General features: G+C 42.6%; 3 protein-coding genes across 5 annotated transcripts; 2 read left to right on the top strand and 1 right to left on the bottom strand.

Annotated features, from left to right (window-relative positions):
* Window positions 1–139: 139 nt before the first annotated feature.
* si:dkey-13p1.4 (transmembrane protein 151B) lies at window positions 140–6,179 on the top strand. The gene is made up of 2 exons (XM_058090993.1): window positions 140–592; window positions 2,758–6,179. The coding sequence occupies exons 1-2, from the start codon at window positions 482–484 to the stop codon at window positions 4,369–4,371; spliced, it is 1,725 nt and encodes a 574-aa protein (XP_057946976.1). The 5' UTR covers window positions 140–481; the 3' UTR covers window positions 4,372–6,179.
* Window positions 6,180–6,631: 452 nt separating this feature from the next.
* lrr1 (leucine rich repeat protein 1) lies at window positions 6,632–12,137 on the top strand. Of its 3 annotated transcripts, XM_058091384.1 has the most exons (7): window positions 6,632–6,737; window positions 6,838–6,908; window positions 7,001–7,177; window positions 7,936–8,034; window positions 9,139–9,391; window positions 9,901–10,375; window positions 11,525–12,137. In XM_058091384.1, exons 3-7 carry the CDS (start codon window positions 7,031–7,033, stop codon window positions 11,778–11,780), a joined length of 1,230 nt encoding a protein of 409 aa, XP_057947367.1. In that variant the 5' UTR covers window positions 6,632–6,737; window positions 6,838–6,908; window positions 7,001–7,030; the 3' UTR covers window positions 11,781–12,137. The 3 variants fall into 3 exon arrangements, with proteins under 3 accessions (XP_057947367.1, XP_057947366.1, XP_057947365.1); XM_058091383.1 differs by having other exon boundaries at window positions 6,838–7,177; window positions 11,525–12,135; XM_058091382.1 differs by having other exon boundaries at window positions 6,633–7,177; window positions 11,525–12,135.
* On the bottom strand, window positions 12,105–15,117 carry dnaaf2 (dynein axonemal assembly factor 2). Its single transcript, XM_058091381.1, has 3 exons — window positions 14,986–15,117; window positions 12,744–14,698; window positions 12,105–12,625 (listed from the first exon to the last, which is right to left on the bottom strand). Exons 2-3 carry the CDS (start codon window positions 14,634–14,636, stop codon window positions 12,353–12,355), a joined length of 2,166 nt encoding a protein of 721 aa, XP_057947364.1. The 5' UTR covers window positions 14,637–14,698; window positions 14,986–15,117; the 3' UTR covers window positions 12,105–12,352.
* Window positions 15,118–15,740: the final 623 nt, after the last annotated feature.

The raw sequence follows: 15,740 nt of genomic DNA, 5'->3' as shown, positions 1-15,740 counted from the left end.
AGGAATGAGGTTCAAAGTCGACTTACAAGCAATTGTGGTTTCACCCTGTCGTTGTCGCTCACAATATAGGCGATTGCAGCGTGAAGGCGTATTTTATTTTTTAGTTTCCTCCCTTGTGGAGACTCAATGGCACCGTTGAATTGAGCATGTCTGCTTGTATTGGGACATTTTCAATCCCACTACAGGCTTTACAGTTTTGCTGACTGCACGATGGTCAACCTTTGCTGCCTTTGCTGCGGTGAAATCCCTCAACCCCGCCCCCCTCGGTCGGACCAGCCGGGACCACCGCGGGATCCCCACTGCACTGTGCAGCTGCAGCCTGCCAGCAGTAACAACAGTGCGGGGCTGACGGGGAAGCCTAAAGGGGCAAAACAGAGAGAGGGAGAGAGATAGATATATATGCACGATGCAAGGACAATCCAACAAATAAATACAAAGGGAGTGATTGTGCACTTGCTGTCTGACATGCAAGAAGTGCAGGATGCTCTCCTCCGACCTGGACTCCGCGGAAGACACCGAGGCCAGTGTTCTCAATGATGCTGAGGAAGAGGAGCAGGAGGAGGACTCTCCGGCTGAGAGTGATGTGGAGGAGGTAAGAGACAACATTACAAGTACTGCATCAAAGAGGTGCTCAAATTTGATTGATACTTTCAGAAAGGTTGTTTCAGGTTTATTGTTAATGATGTTTGCAATGGTGTAGGTAGCCTAATGTACTGATAGGTGTTTTTAATGTATTGGTAGTCTTATTAAAACATATAAGGGCAAGACATTGGATGTTTGAGTGTATGACTGTATAGTAAAAGAAACAAATAATTAAACATTATTTACTAATGCTGTCATTCACAAATGGGTGTACAAGTCGAATGCACTCCAGGAGGTATACTTGAGATTTTAAAAATGTGTACAGTATATCTTACAGTATATGTTTATATATTCAATATTTATCATATGTAATTTCTGAAATTGCCAATTTCAACCAAAAGTGCTTTTCCCTGCTTATGTTATAAATATATTTGGCTGAACAAAAGGCTAATTCACTGAAAAAAGGTTATTGAATACAATAGATAATAATATAATTAATGTTTAAAGTGGAATGCATTATTTGCTAAATATTGTAGTATCTTATGAATGTAATGCACGTGGTGTATTATTGTTATTTCACATTTGCATTGTATGCATTTATTTTGTTATTTATTTTATTATACTTGTTTTATTCTTTGTCTTTTGTTTTGCACATACACATTTTGAGCAACAAACTATATTCTAATATTAATCATTGTTTACCGTTAGACATGGAAAAATAGTAAAATACTTAATTATTAACTATACTTATTTTATTATTATTTTGTATAATAAATTAGAATATGTAAATATTACAAAACTGAGCATAAATGTGAAAATATAAAATACATGAATTAAATAATACCTTAAGTTAAGTTTTTTGTTTTTTTTAAAGGTCTGGAGCAAAAGAAATGTTGGCCTGTTACTGACTCAAAGGCTAAAAGGAATGCAATACACCCTTGCAGGGAGCAATAATCATCCAATCCCATCCCCTAGAGACTATGAATCTCCCCAAAATGCTGCATGAATCCATTCAGTATGTCACTGAGTTGACTGGCAGCATTACAGCAAAGGTCAAAGTGTCACAGAAGAATGTGGAATTGATAGACACACAGAATGTATCCAAAATACACAAACAATAATGAAATAAAGACCATTTATCGGATTGAAGCCATGGCTGTCAAAGGTCCTGTCCTCTGTGGTTCATCATGACAACTGAATCCATGTTTTCTTTATTCCCTCATTCCATAAATCAAGTGCGTTTAAAACAGCACAGTGACATCTCTTCTTCGCCTGAGTCAGTGCTTTAATGGATGGTTCGTTGTCAGCAAGAATCCTTTCACTCCATTAAACACCAGTGGGTAGAGATGACAAACCTCATCTCCTGAGAAGGACTGACAACTAAAAAGTTGACTTCCAAATGATCTAGCTTGCGTAAATAAATACTCACTACGACTACAAAAAACGAGTGGTTAGTGCGCAGGCCACACAGCTAGGAGACCTAGGTTCAATTCCACCCTCGGGCATCTCTGTGTGGAGTTTGTGTGTTCTCCCGTGTGTGGGTTTTCTCCAGGCACTGATGCATGTTAGGTTAATTAACTCCAAATTGTCCATAGGTATGAATAGGGCGGCCAGTCCAGGGTGTACCCCGCCTCTCGCCCAAAGACAGGTGCGATAGGCTCCAGCATGCCCGCGACCCTTGTGAGGATAAGCGATATAGAAAATGGATGGATGTATTGAGTTGTGGAATCCTATAGAGCAGCTGTCAATCACATATATAGATATATAGGTAAGTTATCATCCTACATATCTTCTCTTCAAAGCTAAAGCACATATTTTACGTTTCACAGTGCACAGTGGTTGGGAATCGCTGAACTAGATCACAGACATGGCTTCTACTACTTGTCAAAAGAGATGATTAAGTCCATTTGACCTCGTGTATTATCAATAATCTAAAGTTCACAGTTAGATGTGTGAAAACATGACATACAGCCTCAGAGGGCCACTTCATGCTTTAATTGAATCCCCCTGTGCTTTCTTTTGCTTTGATTTACTTGGTGCTTAGACGTGGAGAAGCCTCACATTTTACAGAACGTCCGCATTCATTAGCATTTAACGGACGAGTCATGATATAGCTGCTCATTTCTCTAAGTGCCCATTCCTCATGAGCTTTTTTTTTTTTCTTTCTCTCTGCAGCAACGCCCAGTCAAGCAGTCACTGGGAGCCTGCGTGTGCCGAGAGTCTCACTGGCGCTGCCTGCTGCTCTCCTTGCTCATGTACAGCTGCCTGGGTGCCATCAGCTGGTGCCAAGTGAGTCGGGTCACAAAGATCAACTTCAACTCTGCCCTCACCTCTACCTTCTCGGCTTCCCTTTCCTCTTCATTGCAAAGGAGCTCCGGAATGGGACCTGGAGGCCACTCCATGATCTACCATGACAGTCCCTGCTCTGACGGCTACATCTACATCCCCTTGGCTTTCCTGTTCATGCTCTATGTGTTGTACATGGTGGAGTGCTGGCACTGCCGGGCCCGTAGCAAGCTGCAGTACAAAGCGGATGTAGACAGCGTGTATGAACGCGTGGTGCGCATGCAGCAAGCTCAGCCTTGCATTTGGTGGAAGGCCATCAGCTACCACTTTGTGCGCAGAACGAGACAAATCACCCGCTACCGCAACGGGGACGCTTACACCACCACGCAGGTGTACAACGAGAGAGTCAATACACATGTAGCTGAAGGAGAGTTTGACTACAGCCGCTGTGGCATGAAGGATGTGTCACGTGACCTCAGAGGGTTGGAAGAGCATCCTGCAACCCGTCTGCAGTTCACCAAGTGTTTCAGCTTCACTGAGGCCGGCCCGGAGAATGACTACCTCAATCAGCGAGCGAGGTTCTTCTCAGAAATTGAAGGTTTGGATGACTACATGGAGGCCAGGGAAGGCATGCAGCTGAAGAACGTGGACTTCAGGGAGAACCTAATAGCGTACGTACACCCAGATAAGATGCCCTGGTACACATCTCAGGTGGCTTTCTGGCTGGCTGCTCTCTTCATGCTCTCCTGGCCTCTGAGAGTCTTCATAGAGTACCGTACTGCATACGTGCACTATCGCATCGAGAAGCTATTTGGGATGGACTACACCTCCCCGTTAGATGAAGACAGGAATGTTAGCAGCGGCTGTGCTATTCCCAGAGTTGACACGCTGGACAGCACGGAATTGGAATGGCACATCCGCTGCAACCGCCAGGTGATCCCCAGCTACTCCGAGGCCATGCTGATAAACATGAGCACGGCTGACTCCGACTCTTTGCATGACACTGAATGCACCACATCCTCCAACTGCTACCTTCTGGACAGCAGCCCCACCACCCAGAGCTACGGAGCGCTACAAAGTCAGTCGGAGCAAGTCAGCGAGAGGAGCGCACGGGAAGGTGGGCGCAGGAGGATGAGGAGGAGGACCATCACCAGCTCCAGCTGCTCCTCCCTTTTCTCCTGTCAGGGGGCACGCTTCCGCTCCCGCTTGTCCTCTGCCACATCCCGCTTCTCTCTCTGCCGTATGTATGGCTCACGTCGCACGGTGGCTCTGTGGAGGAGCCGGAGTAGCAACATGACGGACCCCTGCTGCATGAACGAGCAGGGGGGACACTCAGACTCCAGTCAGCTGGCCCTCAGCGACAGTCCACCCAATTACAGCGATGCAAGGTTCTTTCCTGTTCTGATAGTGCATGGACATGATGGCTGCGGAGGCGAGAATGGCGGAGAGGCGCAAAGTAGCCGCATACGAAGAGGCTCGTCATGTGTGGAGACGGCTCTGTGAAATTTACTGGTGAGGCCAGGGGTGTCCAAACCTTTTTTTTTAACTGAGGACCGCCTATTGGAAAATGAAAGGACCCAGTAGGCCATTTTTCATATTTGTCTAAAACCCATCCACTATGACCAAAAATTATACATACAGGTGCATCTCAATAAAATACAATATCTTTGAAAAGTTAATTTCTTTTCAATAGTATAGCTTTCAGCTAATAAAAACCCCAAATTCAAAATCTAATAAATAAAAAATCTATACCATACCATAGGTATGAATGTGAGTGTGGTTGTTTGTCTATATGTGCCCTGTGATTGGCTGGCGACCACTCCAGGATGTATCCCGCCTCTCGCCCGATGACAGCTCGGATAGGCTCCAGTACCCCTGCGACCCTCTTGAGTGAACTTGAAAATGAATGAATAAATGAATGTGTAAAAAACTGTCAGTAAGTTCCATATCATAAACTACATCACACGCCAATCAGTTAAAAGACTGCAAAACCTTTCTGAGTTTTTAATTGGTCTCTTAGCATGAATTAAACTCAAATAACATTTTCACAATATTTAAATCCATTGAGATGCATCTGCATGTTAAAAAACAGCATGCATGCCATTTTCTCATTACGTTATGCCTCTGCTATTTTTGTTGTATTTCTTTACTTGTAGGATGTGCCACGGGCTAATAAAAAAATAATTCCTAGACCACAAATGGCCCCCTGCGCCACACTTTGGACACCCCTACCTACAGAAATAAATCTCTCAGTAAATGCCACTGTAAATATGAAGTATTAAAATGTTTTCCTACCAAAACTGCTTCCTATAAGGCCTGCTAACATGTTGATGGTGTCACACAAGGATATCTACATATATGTCATTTAGGCCTCCGTTAGCTTTGTTGTTGGCAACAGGCTACTTCCTGGTTCATGGAGGTTAGCAGACCTTTATTACCAGCGCCATTATAATTTAGGGGCCTGGATGGTTCCATGGTTGCCAAAATGTGAAAATACACATTGATCCGGCTTCTCACCAAAATTGAATGGGTTCCATGGAGACCAATACATCAGCCCTCTACCAAGTTGCGGAGTTTGATATTATTTGCATAATCCTGTTAAATGTATCTGTCCTTTTATATGTTCTACTATGTCAAAATGATTGCTGCGCAAAACGTAATTCAAATAACATTATCAGTTTTTGCAGTATTATTTCTATTAGGATGGGAGAATGTCTGTCTGAATGTTGTGAACTCCTGTTTCCATGGCGGTGTTGCATTGAGCAGAATAATGCAACCTGGAGGAGTTATAGCATTGATGTAGCTCAGCTTCCCATAGTTGATGCCATTCTGATCTTTATACAGCAAGTTAGTTGACCCTGGGATTACACTGAATATTTATCGTGAGAATATCTGCTCTTGCAAGAAACTGAAGTGGACGCTCGCCGCAGTCATTGTGAGTGGCATTTTGCGGCAAGCAGACCTGAATCGGGACTGGAGCTACAACGGATTCAGTGTGATCCCGGCTTGAGACTGAATCAACAATGCTCTGCTGGTTGTTGCCAAGTAGTACATCCTTCGGTCCTAAGACTTTTGCACTGTACTGTACCTGTACTGTACTTTTTGAATCAGATGTCATTCTATATTTGACCACATATGTGTGTGTTATTTTGCCCGATTAATCTAGTTAAATTGTTACTAATTGTCCAAGAACAGGAAAGGGCTGCACATTTTTAGTAAAGGTATTATTTTTCAAGAAGAGAAAACACATTTAAGATGGGTCCTTTCTCCCTTCTAAACAGAAACGAGAGATCATGTGAAGTGAACTATAAACTGTATAATAATGCAAGATGCTATTTTACTATTAAAACATTTTTTTTAAATCTGGTTTTCTGTTATATTGTCACACTAAAATGCATATAAAATGAAATCAATGATGACATTGTGAACTGTTTAACAAATGTTAACATAATGTCAAGCATACACACATTACAAGATTTATACAGAGGATGGATACTGTACATAGGAAGCAGGTTGCTTCCAAATTAATGTAAATAATATAAAATGATGTAAAAAAAAATGTAGGAACTGAATACAGTGTCAGTCAATATAAGGTTGTAATTAAGTTACTTTTTTCAAATGTGTACTATACCGTACTGCACAGCATTTAAGAGCTGTGTTTATGGGTAATGTGTTAATGATGACATGCATACAGTATTTACAACCCATTTACGCAATTTTATTGCGAAAGTGCGTTGTCACTAACGTCACTTCCTGCGCGCGGGCTTACGCTAACAAGAGCTAATAAGAGCAGAGTGTTGTCATCCACATAGAACTACTCAGGGCCGAGACTTTTTTACTTCCACCCGTACTAGTAGTACTGCACAGTTGTGAGTATTAGTACACGTTCGTCCGTGTATTGTCGTGTCGTCGTCGAAGTGCGACTTTTTGTGTCTGGTTTATGTCGATGCCTGATCTCTTGTTGTTCAGAACGTAAGTTGCAGCGGGGCTAGGTTGTAATTCTCGGAACTTCCCCCACCCATCCTGTGTGCCATGCATCGGTAACATAACACCCTTGTTAGCCGCCTGCCTGACTGGAGCTACAAACCGGGCCTTCAATTTTAACTTTTTACTCCCACCCATCAACATGAAGCTGCAGTGTGATGTGGATGTGGTCAACCGGATGCTGCCCACCTTAGGCATGAAAAGTCGCGGCAAAGGGGCGAGAGCAGTGCTGTCCATAGGAAAACACTTGGACAAGACGAGTCAACGCAGTACTGTCTATATGATGATCTGCACAGCTAAGGACAGAGCAGGCTCCAAATATAAGGTATGATATGCAACAATCACTATGCAGTATGCATACTGTATGTACTCTCTTTTCTGCACAATAGTAGGACATATTATGCTCAGTCCCAAGACTTTTGTACTCTACCTGCAACACTTATATACATAGTTTGTTCATTGACCCTTTTTTTTAAACCAGGCTTTTAATGATTTACTTGTATTTATTTACTATCAAACGCACCTGATATCTGATCAACCTCCATGTGCAATACTAAGGGCTCTAAATGCAATATACTAAATTCTATGTGAAGTATTTCCATAATGCCTCATATTAACTTCACTAGCAAGATCTCAGTGTATAGACTGGTCACATATCTCATCTCGTTTCATATTATCTACATACTGTATTGTATAGAACTCTGGGGAAAAACTGTTGATTTTGTTAATGCTTGGATTGTTTATATTGTTTATTTTTTCTATATTGTGTATTTTGTACTGCTTAACTGATTCTGTACTGTGCAATTCAAATTTCCCCACTGGGGGACGAATAAAGACATATCTTATCTTACCTTACCACCCATTCCCTCTGCCATGAATGACAGAAACAGTTACAGTATATACACTATTTGCTATTACCTGCAGACACTATAAACACTGTTTTCATGAGCTCTGATGAATGAATGTAAAAAGATTGAACCACGTATGAAAAGAAATCTGTTCCTGTCCAAACTTGCTGAGAATGTGATGGACGAATGACACCACGTTGTTGTGAAATTGATTTTTTCCACTTGTGTCTTGCAGCTACAAGACAACATAGAGAAGTTCTTTACGTCGTTTGTGGAGAAAGGCAAGGCTACTGTCAGATTAAAGGAACCGGCTATCGACATCTGTCTGAGCAAGGTACATCTTCCTCATTTTGTCATAATTCATGACAAAATGTCTTTTTCAGACACTTTTTAATTCATTGTTGCGACTGTCCAGTCAGTCGTTTGTTGTCCAGACAAACGCGTGTTTGTTTTGACTGCCTGGACAGACAACCCGGCAGCCTCATTGTCTCCAGTTGCTGCTGAGCCTGACTGCTATGAGGCCGCGCTGACATTTCACCTACTTTCTAACACAGTTGACAATAGCTTTCACTCAACAAACATGGATAATTAGATCCTACAATGAAGCGATCTGTGCATCAGAGCACACACACCGGTTGTTTCTGACACTTACCACACGCTTTATTATTCATCATTACTAATTATCTGGACCAATGATGTGCACTTTTCATCAAAGGAAGTAGGCCGCTATAAATCGTCATGTCAGTCAAGGTTACAATAGGTACAAACTGGACGAGAATTTATACCTCACCCAGAAATGAACGCTGAGAGGAGTCGTCGCCTGTTAATCCATCACAACATGTCATAGCAATCCCCAATTATAATGCAGTCAAACATCAAAGCTTCAACAGTTTGTTCCAGGATGGGTTTATCAGTTTGTCCTAAGTTCAGTTTGTTCTAAAACATTTGAGAAGTTCTGAATGGATTTGGATGAAATTTTCAGGAATTGTCAGAAATGGGATACGGAAGAACTGATCCAATTTTGGCGATTATCCCGATTACCGTTTAGATCCAGAAATTTTTTAAAAGGATTCTTTAACATTGCAAGATAGGACCATTTTCGCTATTTATGTATTTAACTCCCTTAAAAATGGTCAGAGCACTTGTAAAAAAAAAATAAAAAAAAAAAACTTGGCGGAGGTCTTCACTAGTCAAAATAGAGTTTCCAGCACACTGTCACCATCAATTATTACAGTACAGGCCAGTCATTCAAGTGTAACAATAAGTTAATCACAGACAATAGAAAAACAAAAAGGAAAGAAACTTGTTCCTAAGTTTAATAACAAAATCCATCCTTTTTAACATTCAACACAGGTGAAAAAATAACTTAATTACTGTTGATTGTAAGAAAGATCTCATCTTCTGTTCTAACATCCTCAAAACATCATTCAATTTGCAGGCCGACGCCAACAGCTTGAAGAACTTTCTCTCGGCAGCTCGCTTGGCCGACAGAGGAAGTGTCATGAGCAGCCTCCTGCTATCGACCCTGACGCCTGTTCGCGCCAGAGATGTGGAGCAGCCCAAGAAGAAGCTGACCATCATCTCCAAGAAGGACTACCCGCTCACCTCCAGCTTCCCTTACTCTCTGGAGCAGCTGCAGGTCTCATACTGCAAGCTGTCGCGTGTTGACATGCGCATGCTGACACTCAAAGGTGCGTGTTGCAACCATTTTATCTTATCTTCTCCAGGGGGCGATAGAAATGAAGCGAATTCAGTATACATGTTGTACAGCATTATAGGTTTACTCTTCTCTTATTATAAGTGAACACACAGCCATGATTGACAAATTACGTTTATACATCGCTGATAGTGCCCATAGTGTCAATATTTAGTGTGTTACTGAGCACTGCCTTAATCCTCTTGGGCATAGAATTCACATAGAGTTTCCCTCAATGAATCCCCAGTGCCAGCAGCACTCATGCAGCCCCCAACCAGGACACTCCCATTAACATGTTTAAATATAAGCAAGACACAATTATCTTGCTACTCACTTTTGTTGCCAGTAATGGCTAGGTGCTGAGTCATTTTAATTGTAAATCTATACCACAACAGAAGCTGTACACTGACTACTCTAAAGCATATCGTATCCGGAGAGATTTACTGTAATAAAATGAATTGCTGAAATACTATTTGTTGGTTATTTTCTTGGATGTACTTTCAGCTCTTCGTGTACTGGACCTCAGTAACAACCACATCAAGAAGCTCCCCGCCACCATTGGTGATCTCGGCTGCCTGTCTGAGCTCATCCTCCACAATAACCACCTGGAAGCCTTCAGCGAGGCCCTTTGTCTTTCAACTTTGCAGCGGACGCTTCAGCTCCTGGACCTCAGCCAGAACCGACTGCAGTCCCTCCCTGCTCAGTTGTGCCAGCTAAGGGAACTGGTGAACCTCAAGCTGGACGACAATAGGCTGCTTTGTTTGCCAGTCCACATTGGTCGCCTGACTAAGCTGAGGTTCTTGTCTGTGGCGCACAACCGGCTAGCTGAGCTGCCAGGTGACTTCCGCAAGCTGAGACTGGAAAACCTGGACTTGTTTGGGAACCCTTTCATCCAGACCAACCCTCTGAATAACACAATGCAGCTCACGTTTCCAGTCCCTCTTCAAGAGCTTGCTTCAAGGGCTGTAGCAGACCTCAGGTTGGAATGATTTGCCATACAAAGATTCTGTATCCTCTTGGGGTTTCACGAGATAAGACGATACACAAGATTGTATATGACAATATAGCGCACATATATATGCATATACAGTATACTAATGTAATATCTACTACATTAGACTCCATACACCGAGAAAAATTAATGACTAACAAAAGGGCTCACTCTGTTCATGCTGTTGTTCACTGGGCCGGCGCCAGATGGTGCCAGTTCGCGCCAATGCAATTTGCTGTGGCGCCTAGTGTCGCCAATAAGGTGCCTCGTGGCGTGCAGTGGCTCAAACTGCCTCCCAACTGGCTCGTGGTGGCCCGTAATTGCGGCAAAAATTTAGTTTGGTGGCAAGAAAATTTCAAAATGCTTAAAATCTTCGTCGCGCCGATTGCTTGATGCAAGTGTCCACCAAGTGGAATCAAATGTTGCAAACAATCCGCCTATTGGAATCCACTGGAATGTAATAGCGCGAGCCAAGTTGCGCCAATCTAAGGAACACATGTGCCAAGGTGCTGAAATTATTAATTTTCATTTATGGCTACATGGTAGATGAGTGGTTAGTGTGCAGGCCACACAGCTAGGAGACCCGAGTTCGATTCCACCCTCTGTGTGGAGTTTGCATGTTCTCCCCGTGCATGCGTGAGTTTTCTCCGGGTACTCCGGTTTCCTCCCACATTCCAAAAACATGCTAGGTTAATTGGTGACTCCAAATTGTCCATAGGTATGAATGTGAGTGTGAATGGTTGTTTGTCTATATGTGCCCTGTGATTGGCTGGTGACCAGTCCAGTGTATACCCCGCCTCTCACCCGACCCTCATGAGGAGAAGCGGTAGAAAATGAATGAATGTTCCCACAAGACATTTCAGGGGGGATAAGAAATAGTGTCACATTTTAATTTTGCAATATCTCATGTAATGAGATTTTGTGACACCCCTAGTATCCTCATTTCCTTAAGACGGTGTTTCTCAATTATGTTCTGTCACGCCTCCCCCTAAGGGACAGAAAACTGGCTGCTCTGATGCTCTGAACAGGGCTGTTTAAAGGGAATTTACTGTAAGTCTTATTAATACACGTAGGGACTGTTTCATTTGTCAAATAATTGCCTTAACGTGTCTTCTTTTCTTCATTTTCTTTAACCAGAATTCCATACGGACCTCACCTCATTCCTGCACATTTATGCCAAGACCTGGATGGTGCAAAGACCTGCGACTGTGGATGCTGCTGCATCAGCTTCTACATTAAGACAGTCGTGAGCATGAACCTACACAAAGTGTCTCACACCGTGGTTCTGGTGGACGACATGGGCGGCACACACGCTCCGGTGACCCAGCACTTCTGCTCTCTTTCCTGCTACTCGGTGTTCTTGGACAACTCCCTACAGAGGGGAATCAGATGAGTTGACATTGACGTGAAAGTGAAGCAGTTTGCAGGTGATGTGACGGGACAGGACTCAACAGTGGCAGTTTTCAACTGTTTTTTTGAGCTGCCTGTTTTATAACTTAAAATATCTGGCATTTAATACATGGCAAAAGAGGCAGGTATTCTTCCAGTCCCCTACTGACCTACTTCAGTAGGGAGAGGGAATAACACCATTAGATTTTCCATGATCTCAATTGACTCTTGTAGTTCTTTTCTGAAAGGGCCTTTTTTATTGCGCTGATGACCCAACTCTTTTTATATGTGTTGAGCATTTAAATAAAAGTATGCATTTTGTCTCTGGAAGTTTATTGCAGGAATTTTAAAAACATTAACATATACAATTTGGCCACAATATTAGGCACACTTACACTTAGTGCTTTAGTATAAACAATATACTATAGTAATGTAGAATTGAGCACTATGATAATAAAATGTGTTTATAATAGTTATTAGATATTATTACTGACACTGGAAACGAAAGTCACAATCACAAATGTTTTGCTCAACCATCACTAGCAGCTAGTTTGAGGGATTTTAAAACCCCTCTTCTTAGTCAAGTTCATACATCAGGGAGTTCAGGAAGTGGAATCCAGCTGATGTAGAGTGATCGCTGACAACGGTCACGTTGCCATCTTTGTCGATTTCCTTCAGAAACACAGGTGGATGCCTCTTGTCAGGCTCTGACTTCTTCTCATCCTTCGCTGAGAGAGGGGTGCACCCTGAAGGGTGGCTTACTGAACATCCCATAGAAGGTGTGGGCATCTTGCTAGTCTCTTCAATGCTTCTTTCCGTCTGGGATCCCTGAAATGTGTCTCTTTCCATCTGATAGAAAGAAAACAGATTAGTGTATTTCATCATGTAATGGTCAGGGGGGTTAACATACACAGCCATCATTATCCCAATGCTGATAACTCATATCTTCAATCTTAACATCTCTCACCTTCTCCGTTGCAGTTTCTTGCATGGACAAGGCCGTCATTTGTGAGTCTAAACAGGAGTCCACTTGTGCGTCTTTTACATCACTAGGTTCAACACTTGAGGGAGCATCCTCGTTCCTAACTAAATCTTTGCTTCTGTCTTCACTGACTTCACTTTGGCTGCTCATTTCTTGTTGTTCTCCAGGTTCCTGCACATGCTCCTCCACCCTTTCTTTTTCATATAGCTTTTCTTTCTGCTGCTCCTCCACGTGTTTTTGATTTGTTAGTTTCTCTGTCAACTGCTCCTCCTCAACAATTACATCTTCTTTCACAGGTTCCTCATCCTTGTTCTTCATCTCCTCACTGACTTCACTTTGACTGCTCATTTCTTGTTGTTCTCCAGGTTCCTGCACATGCTCCTCCACCCTTTCTTTTTCATATAGCTTTTCTTTCTGCTGCTCCACCACATGTTTTTGATTTGTTAGTTTCTCTGTCAACTGCTCCTCCTCAACAATTACATCTCCTTTCACAGGTTCCTCATCCTCGTTCTTCATCTCCTCACTGACTTCACTTTGACTGCTCATTTCTTGTTGTTCTCCAGGTTCCTGCAAATGCCCCTCCACCTCCTCCACCCTTTCTTTTTCATATAGCTTTTCTTTCTGCTGCTTCTCCACATGTTTTTGATTTGTTAGTTTCTCTGTCAACTGCTCCTCCTCAACAATTACATCTTCTTTCACAGGTTCCTCCTCCTCGTTCTTCATCTCCTCGTCACAAACTTCACTTTCCATGCCTTCCATCTGTTTGCCCCCGTCCTCCATGTCTCTGTCTGTCCCTTTATGATCATCAGCACACTGAGCAAAGAACTCTGTGGCCTCTTTGGACGGAAGGACAGGCAGGGTCACAGTCAGCTGTCCTTTCTGCTTGATGAACTTGGCCGCTCCTCTCTCCTCGTCCACAGGGTAGGACAAAGGTAGCTCCAGTTTGTAGGCAGGGGTCTGAGACTCCAGAAGTAGGTTTTTCTCCTTCACTTCCAGGTTAACATCTGCTACTGACTTCAGGAGCGGAACATCTATAGTGATGATGATCTCTTTGGGCCTGGGGCTCTTTGCCGAATCTCTGGAGCACCTGAAGTCCTGCAGGTCAATGAAGGATCTGTATTTTACAGAATAGCTTGGCTCTGTGGGCTGTGTGTTTTTTTCATGTTGGATCTCGTAATTCCTAGGTTTGGGATCAGGGCTGGGTTTTTGTGGTTTTTCATCTGGATATGGGAAGGCAAGAGGGTGATCTTGAGCAGGATCATTTGGTTTGAATCCAGGGATGGGTTTTCGAATGACACAAGGATGAGGCATGCCCTTGTACTTTGTCTTCAACTCCTTCATGTTGTTTTCGTCTAAAGTCACCTTGAAGGCATCCTGGATTCCCTTCAGGGCCGTGCTGCTCACCATTTCCATAAATTTTGAGTTTTTATTTGCTATGTGGAGGGTGTCAGGATGGAAAATAACATCATAAATCATGATTTTGTTTCCTTTTGGATCTGTGTCTTGCCTCCCTGGGGTCAGATTATGAGGAAGTGACCAGCATTGCCCTCGGCGACCTTCCTTAGACACCCCACTCTTACATTCAGGCTTCCCAACTTTGTCATTGCCACATATGTTGATGTAGCACTTCTGTTTGCGGTTCAGACTGGTCTTCAGGGCCCTGAATGGCTGCGGATGGACAAACTCGACGTTGTTTCCCCTTTCTTGCTCCAACATGGCGATCTCCTCTTCATAAATCCTCCTATTCTCTGGATCTGCTATCTCTTCAGCGTAATCACGCAGCATCTCTCTAAATTTCTCATCTTTAAAAGCCTTTGTTAGACTCTTAATTTCATCCACCGACATGTTAAGCTCCTTTAGCTTTTCTCCCAAATCCATATTGAAATATTCCTATCACAGGGGAACTTCCCAAAGCGCTGCAGGTTTCACTCTCGGATCACCTGCAGAGAGACACACTAAAAGTTACTAAAATATCTTATTGAAACATCAGCTAGCATTACCCCAAACAGCTATTGTAGCCTTAATTTGGGAGGTTTCTCCATATACCCAATTATTGAGTACCATTTGTACTATCAGTGACGTAATTGATTAATCATACATGATTTGACAAACTATTAAGTGATCTAAATTGGCGTACATGGCTGTGGTTAGCTTACCTTCCATGTAAATGTTAGCTTACGGTTTTTTTGTATCTCTTTCGCCCAAAGTGTGTGTTATGTGAACCTACCGGATAATTGTCCCGATTTTTATGTAAACAAAGTTTCTTGGGTTGTTTTTTAATACATTATCCGAGAAGACATCAAAATCCGCGTCTAGTTTGACGAGTTTCACTTTTATTGCTGAAGTCGTTTGCTAATGTAACCATGGCAACCACAACAGCGTCGGTAAAGGACACGCCTCACTGTGAAACGTTTAATAAAGAAATTTCAAAAGAGCAATAGTGCTGTTGTTGTTTACCTAATCACGAATTGTGATATGAATTTCAATACAAAACAAAAACACGTTTGAACGTTTGCCATTTTAAGTTTTGTAAACATGTAAACAGCGTAGAGACTGTGTCACTTTATTTACACAAGCACGATTATGTAGTTATTTTATCAACGGAAATGTAGTCTTACATAAAAATAACTTAAAAGTATCTAGAAGCATTGTCTGAAAGAATAATTGCTATTATTTTATTTATGGTAAGTATTTTCTGTAATTTCTGTTTTTTGCCAGCTGATGTCGCTGTTGACCGCGCTTCCCGAGTCAAGCAACCAGCGAGTAAGTCGGTCAGTAAGGCAAAGGGGCGGGTGCATCAAGAAGCGATGTGATTGGTCGCGCCCCCAACAGTTCATATTTCTCTCTGTCTGATTGGTAGAAACGTGCTGTTACTAGGTGAGGGAGACCTCTACCAGGAAGAAGCATCAATGGTAAGATGACGTACAGGGGGAGTTGTTTTATGTAATTTCTATAAAAAATGTATATATATTACACTTAGAT

The sequence above is a fragment of the Doryrhamphus excisus genome, chromosome 13, assembly GCF_030265055.1.
Source record: "Doryrhamphus excisus isolate RoL2022-K1 chromosome 13, RoL_Dexc_1.0, whole genome shotgun sequence".
Taxonomy (NCBI): domain Eukaryota; kingdom Metazoa; phylum Chordata; class Actinopteri; order Syngnathiformes; family Syngnathidae; genus Doryrhamphus; species Doryrhamphus excisus.
Note: the sequence above shows the minus strand (reverse complement) of the source record. Positions and strands in the feature narration are given on the sequence as shown.

Excerpts from the sequence above, each read along its gene's own strand:
- si:dkey-13p1.4 (XM_058090993.1), top strand. The coding sequence starts at position 482 with ATGCTCTCCTCCGACCTGGACTCCGCGGAAGACACCGAGGCCAGTGTT. Across the intron at positions 593-2,757 it reads CTGAGAGTGATGTGGAGGAG|CAACGCCCAGTCAAGCAGTC; the intron begins GTAAGAGACAAC and ends TTCTCTCTGCAG.
- lrr1 (XM_058091383.1), top strand. The coding sequence starts at position 6,995 with ATGAAGCTGCAGTGTGATGTGGATGTGGTCAACCGGATGCTGCCCACC. Across the intron at positions 7,178-7,935 it reads GAGCAGGCTCCAAATATAAG|CTACAAGACAACATAGAGAA; the intron begins GTATGATATGCA and ends TGTGTCTTGCAG. Across the intron at positions 10,376-11,524 it reads AGGGCTGTAGCAGACCTCAG|AATTCCATACGGACCTCACC; the intron begins GTTGGAATGATT and ends TTCTTTAACCAG.
- dnaaf2 (XM_058091381.1), bottom strand. The coding sequence starts at position 14,636 with ATGGATTTGGGAGAAAAGCTAAAGGAGCTTAACATGTCGGTGGATGAA. Across the intron at positions 12,626-12,743 it reads AAGAAACTGCAACGGAGAAG|ATGGAAAGAGACACATTTCA; the intron begins GTGAGAGATGTT and ends TCTTTCTATCAG.